Raw genomic sequence first — 20345 nt, forward strand, 5'->3', positions numbered from 1 at the left:
TCAACAATTTCCAACTTAAAACAGAATACAAAATGCGTTGTGTGTGTTCTAGCAACTACACAGAACTCTTCAATTTTACAATTGCATTTCATTTTGAATCCATCATAAACGAGGAAAGACTGGTAATAATTTAGGGTATCCCAATAATTTGGAACAAACCTAATAAAAATCCATAAATAGACTGGGGGGGGGGGAGGGGGAATTGCCTTACAGTTCATCAGGAAAATTATAATTGGAGGTTGAAATCTAGGAAAATTGTGAAACATCAAATATTTCCACTACTTTGAGCTCTATTTTGAGCTACTTTCAGTCTTGAAACTGACCAAAATTATTTCAATTTCAGTAGTATGTCTTCCATTCCATTCAATGATACCAAGGAACAGTCAAGAAAACCACAAAAGTCATCCTAGAAAATACCCGTCACTATTGTAAACCAACTACAAGGTCAGATGTTTCCTTTTCCCATCATGCACTGCTTATGCATGACTTGCCACACATTCTCTAATGCCTAGGCCAAAATTTACCACTTGCAGCATGTTTAAGGGTGCTGTGCTCAAAACGTAGATCTACGCGAACGATGCTGGCATCAGTAATGTAGATTTATGAAAGTGACAGTGAAAGGGTTAATAATTTTATTGTCTATCATTTGTCCATCCCATTTTGTTCAAAGAATTGGTGCTTAGAAATGGATGGTAAGTTTGCCAAATTTGAGATCTCTTGCTGACAAAATTGGTACATACATGTGGAAAATCTTTAATTAAAATATATATATTTCTACATTGGTGTTATTTATAGCCTCTAATATTTATATATATATATATATTTTTTTTTTTTTTTTTTTTTTTAACATGACGGAAGTTGGCATATTCTTTATTAACGAGAAAGACTAGAGTTAAGTCACAACACTATGGCTGGAACAGTTAGTAAATAACCCATTTGGAGCTATTATCCACATTGTTTCTCTTGCCACTTCCTTTGTTGTAGTCTCATAATGAAAGTGCATTAAAAGCCCTTCAGAGCATTGTCAATGCATACCATCATTCTTATTCAATGCTGGCTGTTTCCTATTTGGCAAGCATAAAGATGTCCTATTGATTTCTTAGTAGGAATCTCTTGCAGGTGTTTGGGCCCCCTCTCTTAAACTGGTCTTGTTGGCAGTCAAATACCTTTCAGAGTACATATATAAAGTTCACTTCCTGTCTTTCCTTCAGTGCCTAGGTACCACTCACTTTTTCCTGCTCTCATTTTGGAAAGCTCTACCTTCAACTTAGACGTATGTCTGATCTTGAGTAGTTTGTAAGCATTATTGTAAATTGCACCAATTGTAAGTAACATTTTTGCTATTTTTATAATAAGGCATAATTAATATTTACCGCTCAATACCCTATGTCTAGTCTTAACGTGTCTGTAAGCATTAGGATTAATCTGGACGAAATGCACATGCATGCTGGTGGCTTTCTTTGTGCTAAACTATTTTATTACATGTAAACTATGAGCCTTGTAAGTTTAGTGCTTCTTTTTTTATTATAATAATTATATGTAAACTACACTTTGTATATTACACAAAGAAATAAAATTTGATTTGATTTGAATATACACATTACTACTGTCAGCCTTGAAATGCTGTGACCAGGACAGCTGTGGTGTATTTTTCCATAATTATCATAGGGATTGGTGAGTATTTTTTTTTTTTTTTTTTGAGCTTTCACTTTCCAAATTTTCCTTGGATTTTATATGTTTGATTCAGTTATATGGAAAACAACGTCCATTTTTATTATAATAATGGAAAACAATACTCCTGGGGCTAGTCGAGTTTAGTTTTTGAGGTTCCATTGTCATACTGTACTGTATTGAGATTTTAGAATATTTGATACCCATCATACTTCATTTAAATTATACCAAACTTTAGAAAATAAAAAAGCATAAAAGAAAGACAATAATTTATGGAATATTCTTTATTCAAAAGCAATTCAGTAGTCAACAATATACAAGTAAAATAAGTTTGTGTGATTTAGGAAGATAAATTAACAATGCAGAGAAACAATTTGAGCCAATAATATACTATATGTATAATATACTATATGTATACTATATGTATACTGTATGGTAGTAGGTTGGTAGACAGCAACCACCCAGGGAGGTACTACCGTCCTGCCAAGTGAGTGTAAAACGAAGCCTGTGATTGTTTTACATGATGGTAGGATTGCTGATGTCTTTTGTCTGTCTCATAAATATGCAAGATTACAGGCATGTCTTGCTACTTCTACTTACACTTAGGTCACACTACACATACATGTACACATTTATTTATACACACTCATCTGAGTTTTCTTTGATTTTATCTTAATAGTTCTTGGTCTTATTAATTTTCCTTTTATATCCATGGGGAAGTGGAATAAGAATCCTTCCTCCGTAAGCCATGCGTGTTGTAAAAGTCAACTAAAATGCCGGGAACAATGGGCTAGTAACCCCTTTTCCTGTAAAGATTACTAAAAAGAATAAGAAGAAGAAAATTGTCAAAGTGGGAAGTCTGAATGTGCGTGGATGTTGTGCAGATGATAAGAAAGAGATGATTGTGGATGTTATGAATGAGAAGAAGCTGGATGTCCTGGCTTTAAGTGAAACAAAGCTGAAGGGGGTGGGAGAGTTTCAGTGGAGAGGAATAAATGGGATTAGGTCAGGGGTTTCAAATAGAGTTAGAGCTAAAGAAGGAGTAGCAATAATGTTGAAGGATAAGCTATGGCAGGAAAAGAGGGACTATAAATGTATTAATTCAAGGATTATGTGGAGTAAAATAAAGATTGGATGTGAAAAGTGGGTTATAATAAGCGTGTATGCACCTGGAGAAGAGAGAAGTGTAGAGGAGAGAGAGAGATTTTGGGAAATGTTGAGTGAATGCGTGGGGAGTTTTGAATCAAGTGTGAGAGTAATGGTGGTTGGGGATTTTAATGCTAAAGTGGGTAAAAATGTTATGGAGGGAGTAGTAGGTAAATTTGGGGTGCCAGGGGTAAATGTAAATGGGGAGCCTTTAATTGAGCTATGTGTAGAAAGAAATTTGGTAATAAGTAATACATATTTTATGAAAAAGAGGATAAATAAATATACAAGGTATGATGTAGCACGTAATGAAAGTAGTTTATTAGATTATGTATTGGTGGATAAAAGGTTGATGGGTAGGCTCCAGGATGTACATGTTTATAGAGGGGCAACTGATATATCGGATCATTATTTAGTTGTAACTACAGTTAGAGTAAGAGGTAGATGGGAAAAGAGGAAGGTGGCAACAACAAGTAAGAGGGAGGTGAAAGTGTATAAACTAAGGGAGGAGGAAGTTCGGGTGAGATATAAGCGACTATTGGCAGAAAGGTGGGCTAGTGCATAGATGAGTAGTGGGGGGGTTGAAGAGGGTTGGAATAGTTTTAAAAATGCAGTATTAGAATGTGGGGCAGAAGTTTGTGGTTATAGGAGGGTGGGGGCAGGAGGAAAGAGGAGTGATTGGTGGAATGATGAAGTAAAGGGTGTGATAAAAGAGAAAAAGGTAGCTTATGAGAGGTTTTTACAAAGCAGAAGTGTTATAAGAAGAGCAGAGTATATGGAGAGTAAAAGAAAGGTAAAGAGAGTGGTGAGAGAGTGCAAAAGGAGAGCAGATGATAGAGTGGGAGAGGCACTGTCAAGAAATTTTAATGAAAATAAGAAAAAATTTTGGAGTGAGTTAAACAAGTTAAGAAAGCCTAGGGAAAATATGGATTTGTCAGTTAAAAACAGAGTAGGGGAGTTAGTAGATGGGGAGATGGAGGTATTGGGTAGATGGCGAGAATATTTTGAGGAACTTTTAAATGTTAAGGAAGAAACAGAGGCAGTAATTTCATGCACTGGTCAGGGAGGTATACCATCTTTTAGGAGTGAAGAAGAGCAGAATGTAAGTGTGGGGGAGGTACGTGAGGCATTACGTAAAATGAAAGGGGGTAAAGCAGCTGGAACTGATGGGATCATGACAGAAATGTTAAAAGCAGGGGGGGATATAGTGTTGGAGTGGTTGGTACTTTTGTTTAATAAATGTATGAAAGAGGGGAAGGTACCTAGGGATTGGCAGAGAGCATGTATAGTCCCTTTATATAAAGGGAAAGGGGACAAAAGAGACTGTAAAAATTATAGAGGAATAAGCTTACTGAGTATACCAGGAAAAGTGTACGGTAGGGTTATAATTGAAAGAATTAGAGGTAAGACAGAATGTAGGATTGCGGATGAGCAAGGAGGTTTTAGAGTGGGTAGGGGATGTGTAGATCAGGTGTTTACATTGAAGCATATATGTGAACAGTATTTAGATAAAGATAGGGAAGTTTTTATTGCATTTATGGATTTAGAAAAGGCATATGATAGAGTGGATAGAGGAGCAATGTGGCAGATGTTGCAAGTATATGGAATAGGTGGTAAGTTATTAAATGCTGTAAAGAGTTTTTATGAGGATAGTGAGGCTCAGGTTAGGGTGTGTAGAAGAGAGGGAGACTACTTCCCGGTAAAAGTAGGTCTTAGACAGGGATGTGTAATGTCACCATGGTTGTTTAATATATTTATAGATGGGGTTGTAAAGGAAGTAAATGCTAGGGTGTTTGGGAGAGGGGTGGGATTAAATTATGGGGAATCAAATTCAAAATGGGAATTGACACAGTTACTTTTTGCTGATGATACTGTGCTTATGGGAGATTCTAAAGAAAAATTGCAAAGGTTAGTGGATGAGTTTGGGAATGTGTGTAAAGGTAGAAAGTTGAAAGTGAACATAGAAAAGAGTAAGGTGATGAGGGTGTCAAATGATTTAGATAAAGAAAAATTGGATATCAAATTGGGGAGGAGGAGTATGGAAGAAGTGAATGTTTTCAGATACTTGGGAGTTGACGTGTCGGCGGATGGATTTATGAAGGATGAGGTTAATCATAGAATTGATGAGGGAAAAAAGGTGAGTGGTGCGTTGAGGTATATGTGGAGTCAAAAAACGTTATCTATGGAGGCAAAGAAGGGAATGTATGAAAGTATAGTAGTACCAACACTCTTATATGGGTGTGAAGCTTGGGTGGTAAATGCAGCAGCGAGGAGACGGTTGGAGGCAGCGGAGATGTCCTGTTTAAGGGCAATGTGTGGTGTAAATATTATGCAGAAAATTCGGAGTGTGGAAATTAGGAGAAGGTGTGGAGTTAATAAAAGTATTAGTCAGAGGGCAGAAGAGGGGTTGTTGAGGTGGTTTGGTCATTTAGAGAGAATGGATCACAGTAGAATGACATGGAAAGCATATAAATCTATAGGGGAAGGAAGGCGGGGTAGGGGTCGTCCTCGAAAGGGTTGGAGAGAGGGGGTAAAGGAGGTTTTGTGGGTAAGGGGCTTGGACTTCCAGCAAGCGTGCGTGAGCGTGTTAGATAGGAGTGAATGGAGACGAATGGTACTTGGGACCTGACGATCTGTTGGAGTGTGAGCAGGGTAATATTTAGTGAAGGGATTCAGGGAAACCGGTTATTTTCATATAGTCGGACTTGAGTCCTGGAAATGGGAAGTACAATGCCTGCACTTTAAAGGAGGGGTTTGGGATATTGGCAGTTTGGAGGGATATGTTGTGTATCTTTATATGTTTATGCTTCTAGACTGTTGTATTCTGAGCACCTCTGCAAAAACAGTGATAATGTGCGAGTGTGGTGAAAGTGTTGAATGATGATGAAAGTATTTTCTTTTTGGGGATTTTCTTTCTTTTTTGGGTCACCCTGCCTCGGTGGGAGACGGCCGACTTGTTGAAAAAAAAAAAAAAAAAAAAAAAAAAAAAAATGTATACTGCTAACAGTATGCTTTAGTAAGCACATAGGTACAGAGGATAGGAACATGCCTATATTTTTACAGTACATGTACACCTACCATCCGACTTATGACCGAGTTCGGTTCCGAGAAACCGGTCGTAAGTTGAACTTTACTACTGAATATCAACAAAACATTTTTGTAATGACTTTATTTTATTGTTTTATTTTGGTATTTCATGTTTTACTTTACTTTTTATGCTGTTAGTACTGTATTTTATACTGTAAGGTTTAGGATAAACACTGTGTACAACACAAATAGTTGTTTATTTCCCAGAAATTTGGCATAAAAAACACGGTCGCAAGTCGAGCAGGTCGTAAGTCGGATGGTAGGTGTAGATGGTTAGGCATGAGAAGGTAAGTACCTGCATATATGTCAGTGTTATAACCATTTTATTTTGACCTCTGCAGGAGCTTGCCTTTTATATGTACTCTGTATACAGAGATAAGGTCAGGCAAGCTAAACTGTGTGAAGGAAAGTGGCCAGTGATGCAAGTACTGGAGCTATGTATACTAGCTAGTTATGTTGCAGTGTAGCTTGTTTCTGTTATGATTTGTACCAGGAGGGTACCTAGGTTGCCCTACTTGCTGATTAATGCTGTTGTCAGACACTTAAGAGTTTTCTTCCCTTTGAGTACAAGTTTTGCCTCTCCAAAACATTTTGCATGTTTCTCTTTGTGATTGTATCTATATTATTATTATTATAATCATGGGGGAAGCGCTAAACCCGGAGGATTATACAGCGCCTGGGGGGGGGGATGTGGAAGGCATTCAGGCTTAATTCGGGGAACTGGAGCACAGATCCAATTCCCTAAATCAAGAACCCCTCACCAACATCAAGGAACCTTCCTTGAGGGGATTGTATCTATAACCAATCCACATAATGGTTTCCCATATCCATTGCTGTGAGCTCTGTCCTGGTTAGATATATTTAGCATGTTATTTATATCCTCTTTATTTGTCTTTCTTCCATTTATACACCTCGGTCATACACTCCTTAATTCTACACTTTTCTCGAGTGCAGAGTCAGTGCCCTAGGTCTATACTTGTAAGAAAGATTTCTGATGCATGGGATCAACTTTTGTCATCCTTCTCTGTTTTTCAGTGCATTTATGTCCACTCTGCAATACTGATATTCATGGATCCGGGTACTGAAACTACAGGTTTTACCCAAGTACTTTTTGGTATAGTTCACACATAAAATGGTGTATACTATGTGGCTGTCATTCTGGTTGCTGCATCTCTTAAGTCAGGTGGGGTCTTTGATGGTACTGCAGGTGACAACTACAACATTTTTACCACTTTTTTTGAAAGGTTTGATTTTTTTTTTTTTTTTTGTGGGAAGGTGAGCCTTGAAAGTAGAGAGAATTCTTTGGGCTCTGTTACTGCAGTTGTGGATGACAAGTTAAAGCTGATTGTTCTGAAAATGTATAATGGTGGTGTATTTCTCCTCTTATTCTTTGTACATACTTTAGATAAAGTCCTTTACTGAGTGAAACATTGTTGCAATGAAAGTTTGTTCTACACCTGTGTATGTTCTTCAAACTACTGTATGCCACCTCTCAAGGGAGGTTCTTTGATTCTGGTGAGGTGCTCTTGATCTAGGGAACTGAATGTGTGTTCCAATCCCCTGAATTCAGCCTGAATACCTTTTACCCCCCCCCCTCCCAGGTGCTGCATAATCCCTACAAGTTTGGTGCTCCCTCATAATACAGTACAGTATATCCTAGGTAGTAGGCAACCACCCAGGAAGGTACTGCCGTCCTGCCAAGTGAGTGTGATACGGAAGCCTATAATTGATTTACATGATGGCAGGATTGGTGGTGTCTTGTTTCTGTTTTAAACATGCAAGATTTCGGGTGCGTCTTGCTACTTCTACTTACTTAGGTCGCACTACACTTGCATGTACAAGCATATATATACACACATCCCTCTAGGTTTTCTTCTCTTACTACTTCTTTTTGTTTATTTCTGCTTATCTCCTTGGGAAAATAGAACAGAATTCTTCCTCCATAAGCCATTGGTGTCATAAGAGGCAACTAAAATGCCAGGAGCAAGGGGGTAGTAACCCCTTCTCCTGTATAAATTACTAAACTTAAACAAAAGTTTCTTTTTTTCTTTTTGGTCACCTTATCTTGGTAGGATACGGCCAGTTTGTTGAAAAAAAAAAAAAAAAAAAACAGTATGTCATTTTAATGTGTAATTTTAAGGGCTGACAAAATTCAAGCCTAAGTGTATGTGAGAGTAATCACAAACAAACCTGTGCAGTCTGCCTACATCTCTGGGAGCAATGAAAACACAGGTACTGGAGATGGCTGCTTTGGTCTGTACCAGACTGAGTCATTGGACTAGGTCCGATACTTCAGAAGACAACCAGACGCTACTGCTATGGACAAAATGTGGATTTATGACCTTCTGTCCAATAGAGCATTTGTCCAAAAATTCTGAGAGGTTTTTGCTGTACTTAGTGAAATTAATAAAAAAAAGGCAGACAGTGCTGTATGACCCTTGCAGTTTAGTGCTTGGTTTTGATAATCAGAAAAGGACTTGTTCAGGGAAGTGTTATACAAAATTTGAAATGAGTAAGTCTTAAAAGTACATATATTGCAGGCAGTATACAAGACTGAATACATTCACCTCCTCCAATCTGATATCCAATCTTTAGTCACCTAATTTTTTTTTATCCTCATCATCTTACTCTTTCCTATATTCTCTTTTAATTTTATTCTTTTACATATCCACCAACCTCTGCAACTTCTCTTCAGAATCTTCCAAAAGCACAGTGTCATCAGCAAAGAGCAACTGTGACTACTCCCACTTTGTGTTATTCTTTATCTTTTAACCCCATACCCAAGCATTCACCTCTCTTACAACCCCATCTATAAATATATACTGAACAACCACGGTGACATCACACATCCTTGTCTAAGGCCTACTTTTACTGAAAAATAATCTCCCTCTCTCCTACATACTCTAACCTGAGCCTCACTATCCTCGTAAAAACTCTTCACTGCTTTTAGTAACCTACCTCCTATTCTATACATTTGCAACATCTGCCACACTGCCCCCCTATCCACCCTGTCATATGCCTTTTCCAAATCCATAAATGCCACAAAAACTGCTTTACCCTTATCTAAATATTTTTCACCTATACGTTTCACTGTGAACACTTGGTCTATATACCTCCTACCTTTCCTAAAGCCTCCTTGTTCATCTGCTATCCTGCTATCCATCTTACTCTTAATTCTTTCAATAATAACTCTACCATACACTTTACCAGGTATACTCAACAGACTTTTCCCTATAATTTTTGCACTCTTTTGTCCCCATCCCTTTTATACAAAGGAACTATGCATGATCTCTGCCAATCCCTAGGTACCTTACCCTCTTCCATACATTTATTAAATAAAAGCATCAATCATTCCAAAACTATATCTCCACCTGCTTTTAACATTTCTATCTTTATCCCATCAATCCCGGCTGCCTTACCCCCTTTTATTTTACCTACTGCCTCACGAACTTCCCCCACACTCACAACTGGCTCCTCCTCACTCCTACAAGATGTTATTCCTTCTTGCCCTATACACAAAATTACAGCTTCCCTATCTTCAACATTTAACCCTTTCAGGGTCCGTCCCGTAGATCTACGCCATGAGCTCAGCTCACTCTGATAAACTGTGAGTGGTAAATTTGGGCCTAGATATGAAAGAATACATCTATGTGGTATGTGTGCACCACATTAAACAAATCCTGCAGCACAGTGTATAATAGAAAAAAAACAGACCGTGATTTTCAATTAAAACCGACTTTGCAGTGTTTTTTCGTACGTTTTTTATAGTTATATTTGCGATTTCTTGGTCTCATTTGATAGAATGGAAGACATATTACAGAAATAGAGATGATTTTGATTGGTTTTAGCACTGGAAATGGCTTGAAACTGAGCTCAAATTAGCGTTAATGTTGAATTTTTGCCAATGTTCAAGAGTAAACAAGCGACCTCACACATCGAATCCACGCCAGCTGGTGGGTCTAATATACATTCACAAATGTGATGATATTTATACAATTATTACAATATTGCATAACAGTAAATCTTCTATTTTTTGGTGTGAACAAAAATTCATTATGTGAATAAAAAATCAAAATGGAATTTATTTGTAAAGCCTCAAAACATAACTAATGAACAGAGGAAATGTTAGTTTAGTGCCAGGAATACCTACATTGTTTATTCTGGACCCTATAATGAAATTGGAATATTTTGAACTTTGTGTTAAATTGGCCAAATTACCAATTTCCGATCACTTTATTTTTGTAGTTGAAATAGTTGATTTGGCGATTTCTTGTGCTCAATCGATAGAATAGAAGTAATACTAGTTAAATAGCTAAGAATTTGGTCGACTGGAATAAAGTAATTGGCCTAAAATGGGAGTCAAAGTCGGCAAAATCGCCGATTCGCAAATATCGCCGACACATCAAAATTCGCGAGAGCATAATTTTGTCAATTTTCCATCAAATTTCGTACTTCTTGTTTTATTACCTTCACAAAAAGATTCTCTACCATTTAATAAGAATTTTTTTTTTTTTTTAAATTCTTGGACACTGGGGCACCACTTCAGATTTTGGCCTTGGGCCCTGAAAGGGTTAACAATTTCTCAAAATATTCCCTCCATCTTCCTGATACCTCTAACTCTCCATTTTGTAACTCTCCTCTCCTATTTTTAACTATCAAATCCATTCATTCCCTAGGCTTCCTCAACTTGTTAATCTCACTCCAAAACTTTTTATGTTCAACAAAATTTATTGATAACATCTCGCCCATTCTTTCATTTGCTCTCTTTTTACATTGCTTCACCACTCTCTTAATCTCTTTTTCTCTCCATATACTCCTAACTTCTTGCATCACTTCTACTTTGTAAAAACCTCTCGTGCATCACTTCTACTTTGTAAAAACCTCTCGTGTGTTGACTTTTTCTCCCTTACTACTCTCTTTACATCGTCATTCCAACAATCGCTCTTCTGTAACCACAAACTTCTGCTGAACACTATATTCTTAAACCTACCATGTACATCTTTGACCCCATTGCCTATACTCTCACTAGCCCATCTATCCTCCAATAGTTGTTTATATCTTACCCTAACTGCCTCCTCCTTTAGTTTATAAACCTTCACCTCTCTCTTACTTGCTGCTTCAATTTACCTTGTATCCCATCTACCTTGTACTCTCAGTGTAGCTACAACTAAAAAGTGATCTGATATATCTGTGGCCCCTCTATTAACATGTACCTCCTGAAGTCTACTCAACAGTCTTTTATATACCAATACATAGCCCAAGAAACTACTGTCATTACATCCTACATCATATCTTGCATACTCATTTATCCTCTTTTTAAAATATGTATTACCTATAACTAAACCCCTTTCTATACAAAGTTCAATCAAAGGCTCCCCATTATCATTTACACCTGGCACCCCAAACTTACCTACTACATCCTTTCTAAATGTTTCTCCTACTTTAGCATCAGTGGAACAAATCATGTAAAATAAAGCCAATACATTTGGTACAGTAATGTAAATAACACTTATAAGATTAGAAAAAACAAAATAGAGATAACCCACCAGGACTTAGTCACTATATATGACATTGTACACTATATATTAATGGCATGTTTTATAAATTATAATATCAATTATTGTATATATTTTTGCACATGTCATACTATAAGCATTATTTTATCCCTAATGCAATAATACAAAAAATACTGAAGTGAAAACACTAGATTAAAAGAACATGGCTCAGGATGACAGCCATTAAGGTAGACAACTTGCACTATATAATATACAGTAAGATCACATCAAACAGATGATATTGTAATAAAAATACCCCTCAAGGAAGGTTCCTTGATGTTGGTGAGGGGCTCTTGATTTAGGGAATTGGATCTGTGCTCCAGTTCCCCGAATTAAGCCTGAATGCCTTCCACATCCCCCCCCCCCCCAGGCGCTGTATAATCCTCCGGGTTTAGCGCTTCCCCCTTGATTATAATAATAATAATGTAATAAAAATAACCACTGTGGGAAAATAGTTAAATTCCAAGTGCTTTCATATTTTCTTACATTATCAAGAAATAATATTTTTTCACAGTGGTTATTTTGCACTATACAACAGGTATTGTAATACAGTTTACTTGCCCAAAAGTGTATAATCATGTATTTGTGCCTATTTTAGCAATTATTAGGTAGACTACAAAAAAATGTGGCATCAACAAGCCATGGTCAGTTGACACTAACATCCTTCATAATGACATGTACAATATTTCACTGTAATTTATTGAGGTCTATTGAAAAGTGTTAGTCAAATCTAAATATTCAGAAAATAAAAGTACTGCATTTAAGAGTTCGATTTATCAAGCTTTGTGCTCCTTATAAATGAAATACAGTAATGTAATCTCTCACTATCTGCTAGTTCTGCTCTGGCAAAATCAGCTATCACAGAATTTTGTTTGATATCTGAGCTGGGATCAAGGCCCCCATGATTTGTGTATGTTATTGTATTATTTTGTGCCAAGTATTGTACAGTATTATAATATATACTTTAAATACACAAGACCAAGGTAGCACCAAACTGACTGATGTAAATACACTTTCCAATTTTAATAAATGGTAAGATTTTTTTTTAAGTTACTACAAATACTGTATAAATACAGGTGATAACTTTATTTTCTGTTAGATGACCCATTTGCACTAAAACAACAACAGATATCGTAATGCAAACAATTCCATATTAAACCAGAATGCATATTTCCAAATCTTATGTAAATACGGGTGGGTAGCGGTATGTACAGCAACATTACCTGCCTTTGTTTATATAAGATTAAGCATGTACAATAAGTCCTCAACGTACATACATGTTGAGAATTTTCTGTATTGTGTATATTAATGATATACATAATAATATAATAATGATATACCTAGTAGTACCATCCGACTTAGGACTGAGCTTGGTTCCGACCAACTGGTCATAAGTCAAAATGGATGCAATCGAACCTTAGAAAACTGCCGACATACTGGGTAGGGCATAATGTCAAACCTTTGCTATATAAAGTACCTACATAGTATCGTATGTTACTTTTTACTAGATATTTTACTACTATATCAACATCACAGTTATGCCAGTGATGCTGCCTGAGTGATGTGAAAGCTCTCCCGAAATGGCGCATTGCCGTGAGTAGCAGTCAACTGTCATACAGTGGTATGCATCGGTCTGCCAGCCCTGCTGCCAGACGTATGGTCATATGTACAAGTGGTCGTATGTCAAGCAGGTCGTAAATCGGATGGTACTTGTACATAATAATGATATAACAATATTATACATAATAAGTATATAATGATGATATACACAATACAGTAGATTCTCAACATGTTTGCAAGTCAAGGACTTACTATAATGGCATTTGCAAATTCATCATCTACGAGCTCAGTGAATGCATCCCTCCTGCATACTGAGGGAGTTCAGAATAATTTCAACCATATTTGTTAAACTGCATAATCATTGTATCAAAGTACTGTATACAATATTCACTGAGAACACAAATTTATACACAACATTAAACCTGGCCATGAGATACTGGAGAACATGATCATATGCGTAATTTACGAATAATATAGTATTTGTTAATACTCTTGAAGCACCTTGTACAGAAATCACTGTGATAATAATACTGATGATTTTAACAACTATTAGAGAACTTTATCATGGTTTAACAAAGAATGAAGAGGTATTGCAATTACTGCCAGAACAAGGCTGTGAATTACACATGGGAATGCACTGAAAACTCTTAAAATGTAAGGAAGGGCCAATATGAGGGCCGCATCCACTTCTTAGATGGGCCATGTGGAGCCCTTGGGCTGCAGGTTGAGGACCACTGCTTTAAGGTCCCACAATTGAAACATTTTCTAATAAATACGTCCTAGTGTTTCCTCGATCATCTTTTTTTAAACACTTGTCGGTATCAAGTACCAAGGTTTATCCCTAACAATATTAACAGTTAAAAGTATTGTAATTTGCTAACCATATAGAGTGCAGAACTAACAACAGCATTAAGTTAATAAACAAACTTTGTAAATATGTTATTTAGAGTATATATAACAATAAATGTATTGGAATGCTTGAAAGTGTTTATCCATAACTTGTAAATGCATGAACAATATCAAAGATATACAACATGCCAAAAATATAGATGATCAAAAATAAAAAACTGTATAATGAATTTGATTACATTACAATATATATATATATACATATATATATAAAGCTATAAACTGTTTTAGAGTAAGGCACCTTGGTATGTACTAGGTGTAAAGTTCGTGATTACTTGCTGAAAGCACAAGGCTCCAGTCAGAGGTAACCGTAGGTAGACATGTGCGTCAAAGAGCAGTTATTGCAGGTAACAGGTAACAATCCTAATATAGTTTTCTTTCCTTCTGTTTGAGGTAATGATCTAGGAAGCCCAAAGAAATATACTGTGTATATATACATGTATGTATGCTATGAGTTCAAAACTCACTCCATTCAGTGAGAGGCCTATACCTTCAAGATTCAATGTTTATGGTAAAACCATTGACAGAAATATTATATCTATATTCACTACCTATCAATTCCAACAAAATTAAACTCCACACAAAAATAAAATTTACTTTCCATAACAGTGATTTACATACACTAAATTTAATAGAAGTATATTTAGTCCAATAAAAATTATAGACGTGTCCAGTATTTTGTGCATGTCGTTTCCAAATATTCACGGGATACTTGTCAAAAACAGAAATGTCATTTAATTTAGTGTCATATTATAATGCAATGAGATAATAACTGCCATAACATTTTTAACAATGCTATAGATGCACAACAATTCAGGATAAAAACAGACTAATGATGTTTTTTTTTTTCTAAAATGCTGGCAGTCAAATGATCTATTACTTAAACGACATATTTAAATTTCTTCCTTTCGTGTTTTCTATTCTAGTTTTTCTTCCTCCCTAGGAGCCACATCCATATATCTGCGAATTGAATTATCCATGGCAAAATGAACCCCATTATCGATTGGATGAACAATGAATGGAATGCAGCCCAAGCCAATGGCTGTAGTGATCCACTTACGGGTGGCGAGCGGCACCTTCGGCATGACCCTAGCCATGGTGAAGAGAGAGCCAGCACACACACGGTTAATGGTGAAGCCTGGGACGATGACCGATGCCAGAGCTTGCCATATTAGGGTGTCGACTGCTACGTGTGTTATTGCCTTCTGAGTGGCTCCTGGTTGCTGTTAGACAAATACATCACATCAGTGTTACATTTCTAGTATATTAAAAATAACAATTAATAAAATACACTGTACACAAAGTACAGCCCTTTGTAACACCTGGCTGTTTCCTCACCAAGGAGAGGTGACCCTAGGGTAGCATGTTCATCATTACTCAGGAACAAAAAGGCACAATACTGTGACTAGAACAATACGCAAATAACCTGGTCCAAGTTGGACCGAAACATCGTTACAAGCTTTTCTCTTCTATGTGTGGGTTATCTGTGTATTCACAATTACTAAGTGCCTAGTACAATATCCGCAAAAAAAATACTGGCGTGCAAGGAAAATTATATATTTTCAAGTGATACATGATTGGCTTCAAATTGAGCCATTGTTCCACCCAGTGGCAACAGTCACTGGTGGGTAGAACAATCTCTCAATTGAAAGCCACAAAAATGTGGAACAAAATGGGTGCTGTACATGCGGGACCCTCCTGTACGACATTATATAAATCATAAATTATGAAAGATTAGTTAATAACAGAGCCCACACACACTAGCTGAACTTACCTTGCTTGCTTTTTTTGCTTTGTCATAAGTATCAGCAAGTACGTATGCAGATGATACGCCATAAGTGGCTCGTACAAACCACAGTGGTGTTAATGCTCGAAACGATTCACCCACCTCATTAGCGTAGCCTGAAATTATACAAAATAAATATACAGTAACAAAAATAATATTTTGCTATAAATGTGGAGTAAATACAGGAGAATACAAATAAGAGAGCAAATTCAATGCACATGGAACTACAGTAAAGTTCATGTACACAAAAATACAGTCAAATCATGCACACGGAACTACAATAAAGGTTTGTCCATAATAATTACAAGCTCATAAAATAAACAGAACAACACAGTAAATCCACACTGAATATGCCTTATATACACTGCCCTGTTGTACCACAGTAATCTATTAGGGCAGCAGTAATAGCCTGGTTGATCAGGCCCTGATCTACCGCGAGGCCTGGTCACAGACAGGGCAGCGGGGATGTTGACCCCTGAAACCCTCTCCAGGTATCTCCATGTATGTCCCAGTTAAACATTCAAAATCTCCCTTGAATACTGCTTCAACAAGCTGCCCTGACTACCTCACATACATATACTATATGTATAGAGAGTAAGTCAACAAGGAAGTGATGCATAACTGAAATTCACCACTGAATAACCTGTGTCTAGTCTTAAATAGTCTGTAAGCATTAGGATTAGTCTGCTCAAAATGCACATGGATGCTAGTGGCTTTCTTTGTGCTTAACAATATTTTATCACATGTAAACTACAATTTGTATACTACACAGAGAAGTATTATTATTATAATCAAGGGGGAAGCGCTAAACCCGGAGGATTATACAGCGCCTGGGGGGGGGGGGGGATGTGGAAGGCATTCAGGCTTAATTTGGGGAACTGGAGCACAGATCCAATTCCCTAAATCAAGAGCCCCTCACCAACATCAAGGAACCTTCCTTGAGGGGACACAGAGAAGTAAATTTTCAAACCATACCACAGGCGGGGATACAACCCACAATCAGTCATAAAACTCCAGACCGACACGTGTTCCACTGGGCCACCTGGCTACAATAATATTCATCCAACTAGGTATATTTATACACCATAGGAAGGTTAGCATATGCACCACTGTGACCAAAAATGCAAGTTTTTACAGACGAATCTCCCGCCAGCATGGCTGTGAGTCAAGTAAATTTAACTTGTTTGTTTTTGTTTGAGGCGCGAGGCCTAATACGCATCAGTTTTATCCTCAGGGAAGAGTATTTATTAACTTAAAAATTCAAATTTTTATTTCTTTTATGAACCAAGCAGGTGATGTAGTTGACATTAATACAATATTTTTCTTCAGGCAGACTAATCTTAATGCTTCAAGAATACTTAAGAACTAGACACAAGTTACTTAGTAGTAAATTTTTGTTATGCATCACTTCCTTCTTGGCTTACTTTTTGTACATAGAGTATATGTATGTGAGGTAGTCAGGGGAGCCTTTTGGAGTAGTAATGAAGGGGGGATTTTGAATGTTTAACCGGGACATGCTCATCAAATCAATCTGTAAATTGTACTAATATAATCTATTAGGTCACTATAATATACTCACCGAGCAGACGAACAGGTGTGTCTCTGTAAATGTCGACCTCCTTCTCATCTGCCATCTTGCCTAAAAATATAACTTCGTAATACTAAAATTTCATCATCGTGTGCACCCACATTTTGGCTACACTATATATGTTTTAAAAATATATGTGTATATTACTTTTTGTTTTATTTCTACTACCTATATAATACGTCGAAAAAATTCCACTTACACAATTTTTTTTTTTATTAACAAACTGGCCGATTCCCACCAAGGCAGGGTGGCCCAAAAAAGAAAAACTTTCATCATCATTCACTCCATCACTGTCTTGCCAGAAGGGTGCTTTACATTACAGTTTATAAAACTGCAACATTAATACCCCTCCTTCAGAGTGCAGTCATTACTTCCCATCTCCAGGACTCAAGTCCGGCCTGTCGGTTTCCCTGAATCCCTTCATAAATGTTACTTTGCTCACACTCCAACAGCAAGTCAAATATTGAAAACCATTTGTCTCCATTCACTCCTATCAAATATGCTCATGCATGCTTGCTGGAAGTCCAAGCCTCTCGCACACAAAACCTCCTTTACCCTGTCTCTCCAACCCTTCCTAGGCCGAACCCTACCCCGCCTTCCCTCCACTACAGATTTATACACTCTTGAACTCGTTCTGTTTCGGCTTAACAAAATTACTGAATATAGTACATTGTATTCCACTGAATTATTCTAACTTAAAGATATAATGTACAAGTTGGGTTTGATGTTATTATAATACTAGAAGTTTCTATAATAATTAGTATAATATAAGTTTTGTTAATTCTCAGACCAGGCATCCTAAGTTGGAAATGAAATATTACAGGATTAAGAAACTATTATGAAGCTTATCTAAAGTAAAGATGTGTGTATAGTGAATGAAAGATGTTTGCAAGATAAACCTGTCATCTTGAGCTCATGAGACACAAAAAAAATACGTATTAGAATTATAGTCAGAGTGCAGCAGCGCTGTATGACCCTTGTTGGTTTAGCACTTTCTTTGATTATAACAGTAATACAGTCAGAGTGCAAAAAATCTAACAGACTTTTAATTCTCACTCACCTGACAGGACAGTAGTACATCCTTCAATTTAATCTGGGATTTGGAAATGCTTAATATTGAAAGTAGAATGAGGCAGTGGCTTCACAAGCAGGTTTTGAGATTCATTACACAAGTTTAGATTTTTACAGTTGTCTTATATAGCAACTTATGTAAATTAACACAGATTGTTAATAAAATATAACCTAGGATAGATAAATCACAAAACAGATGGGGATTCAAACCCATGGGCAGGTCTCCTAGCATCTACTGCCCCCATTACCTGTGCCAATAAACAGATAACTAGGAGTTAGTTGACTGTTGTGGGTTACCTGGGAAGGACCTGATTATTATTAATCATGGGGGAGCACTAAACCCGTAGGATTATACAGCACATGTCGGGGGGATGGAAGGTATTCAGGCTCAATTCAAGGAACTGGAGTACAGGTCCAATTCCCTAGATCAAGAGCCCCTCACCATCATCAAGGAACCTCCCTTAAGGGGAAAAAGATTTGTAGATGAATGGTTCAGAGAACCGACATGTTTTATTGATAAATTAGACACATATGCAACTCTTGGGTATCTTTATTGAGGAAACGTTTCGCCACACAGTGGCTTCATCAGTCCATACGTAGGAGAAACTTGAAGAACAGGAGGAGAATGAGGTAATCAGTCCCTCAACCTTGAGTCGATGTGTTCAGTCCATCAATCTATTCAAGATTGATGGACTGAACACATCGACTCAAGGTTGAGGGACTGATTACCTCATTCTCCTCCTGTTCTTCAAGTTTCTCCTTCGTATGGACTGATGAAGCCACTGTGTGGCGAAACGTTTCCTCAATAAAGATACCCAAGAGTTGCATATGTGTCTAATTTATCAAGGGGAAAAGGACCTGAAAAAAAGGGCCCCAATGGAAATAAGCCAAACTGCTTGGCTTTTTTTTTTTGTTTATCCCGAGTTATTAACTCTGGGGGTTACTAATCCGAAGTTTCTTTCTACTGCACTGAAAAAATATTCGACGGAATGCGTTGTTGATTAAAGTTTATTCACATGTATCTTTTAGGGACTGGGGGAAAATTGTGTCGATTATAAAGCATATCTAAACACAAGTTGGTTATTCTGTAAATAAATGGCATATGAACATTTATCCTGCAATAACATAGTATAAGTTTATTTAGGCACAGATACACATGAGTATAATTATCATACATAGTGTAAATTACCTAGAATAACCCAAAAAGAGATTGAAAAATGTCTAAATCAAACATTTTGTGGTAGTTGGCTATAACCTGGGTCTTATATAGCCACATATATATGGAATAATTTTTAAAAAGCCACTAATATTATTTTTTTTATCCAGGTTTCACTCAAAGTTTAAAAAATTACAATAATGTTACACAATACGTATTAATTAACCAATTAAAACTGTGTTGTATTTCCATTTTTTTGTGGACTTCAAAAATATCATCAATATCTGCTTTCATCATATTGAGTCTTGATCCTAAAAAAAAATCCAAAATAGGTAAAATACATCAAATTACATGCTGAAAAAATACTGCAATTTCACTGTAGTTTATATTCACCCGGTACATAATTCCACATATTCAAATTATTTAAAAAATACATATCAGCCACCTTATCTTCTTCAGTATATATGTGAGAAGCTGAGAAAGATGTCAGTACTTCAGGGTAAGTGCAGTTTCCTCGTGAGTTTCTCTTTCTCCCTGCCAGGAAGGTCACTAAGGCACTGACCGGGAGCCTCACCGGACGACATTGTTCTTCTTGTTGTTGTTGGGGTTTATAGGGCCACTGACACCTCACGCCGTAACGAACCCGGTCTTCCAGTGTCCGCAAAATAAATCTTAATAATATAATAATCTTTATTTCTATAAGTGCATTATACAAGTATACAGACCATAGCTGACATCACTAATATACTATTGTATAGAAAGCTCCTTGTTAATCAGAGTATATAGGGTAAATTAGGTCAATTTCATCCCAGGATG

The 20345-nt window shown here is 36.8% G+C and overlaps 1 protein-coding gene across 1 annotated transcript; it reads right to left on the reverse strand.

The window, feature by feature from the left end:
• Nucleotides 1–1940: 1940 nt before the first annotated feature.
• LOC138854931 (mitochondrial fission process protein 1) lies at nt 1941–20134 on the reverse strand. The gene is made up of 4 exons (XM_070100957.1): nt 19975–20134; nt 17294–17353; nt 15703–15830; nt 1941–15151 (listed from the first exon to the last, which is right to left on the reverse strand). The coding sequence occupies exons 2-4, from the start codon at nt 17346–17348 to the stop codon at nt 14846–14848; spliced, it is 489 nt and encodes a 162-aa protein (XP_069957058.1). The 5' UTR covers nt 17349–17353; nt 19975–20134; the 3' UTR covers nt 1941–14845.
• Nucleotides 20135–20345: the final 211 nt, after the last annotated feature.

Source organism: Cherax quadricarinatus, chromosome 75 (assembly GCF_038502225.1).
Source record: "Cherax quadricarinatus isolate ZL_2023a chromosome 75, ASM3850222v1, whole genome shotgun sequence".
Classification (NCBI taxonomy): Eukaryota; Metazoa; Arthropoda; class Malacostraca; order Decapoda; family Parastacidae; genus Cherax; species Cherax quadricarinatus.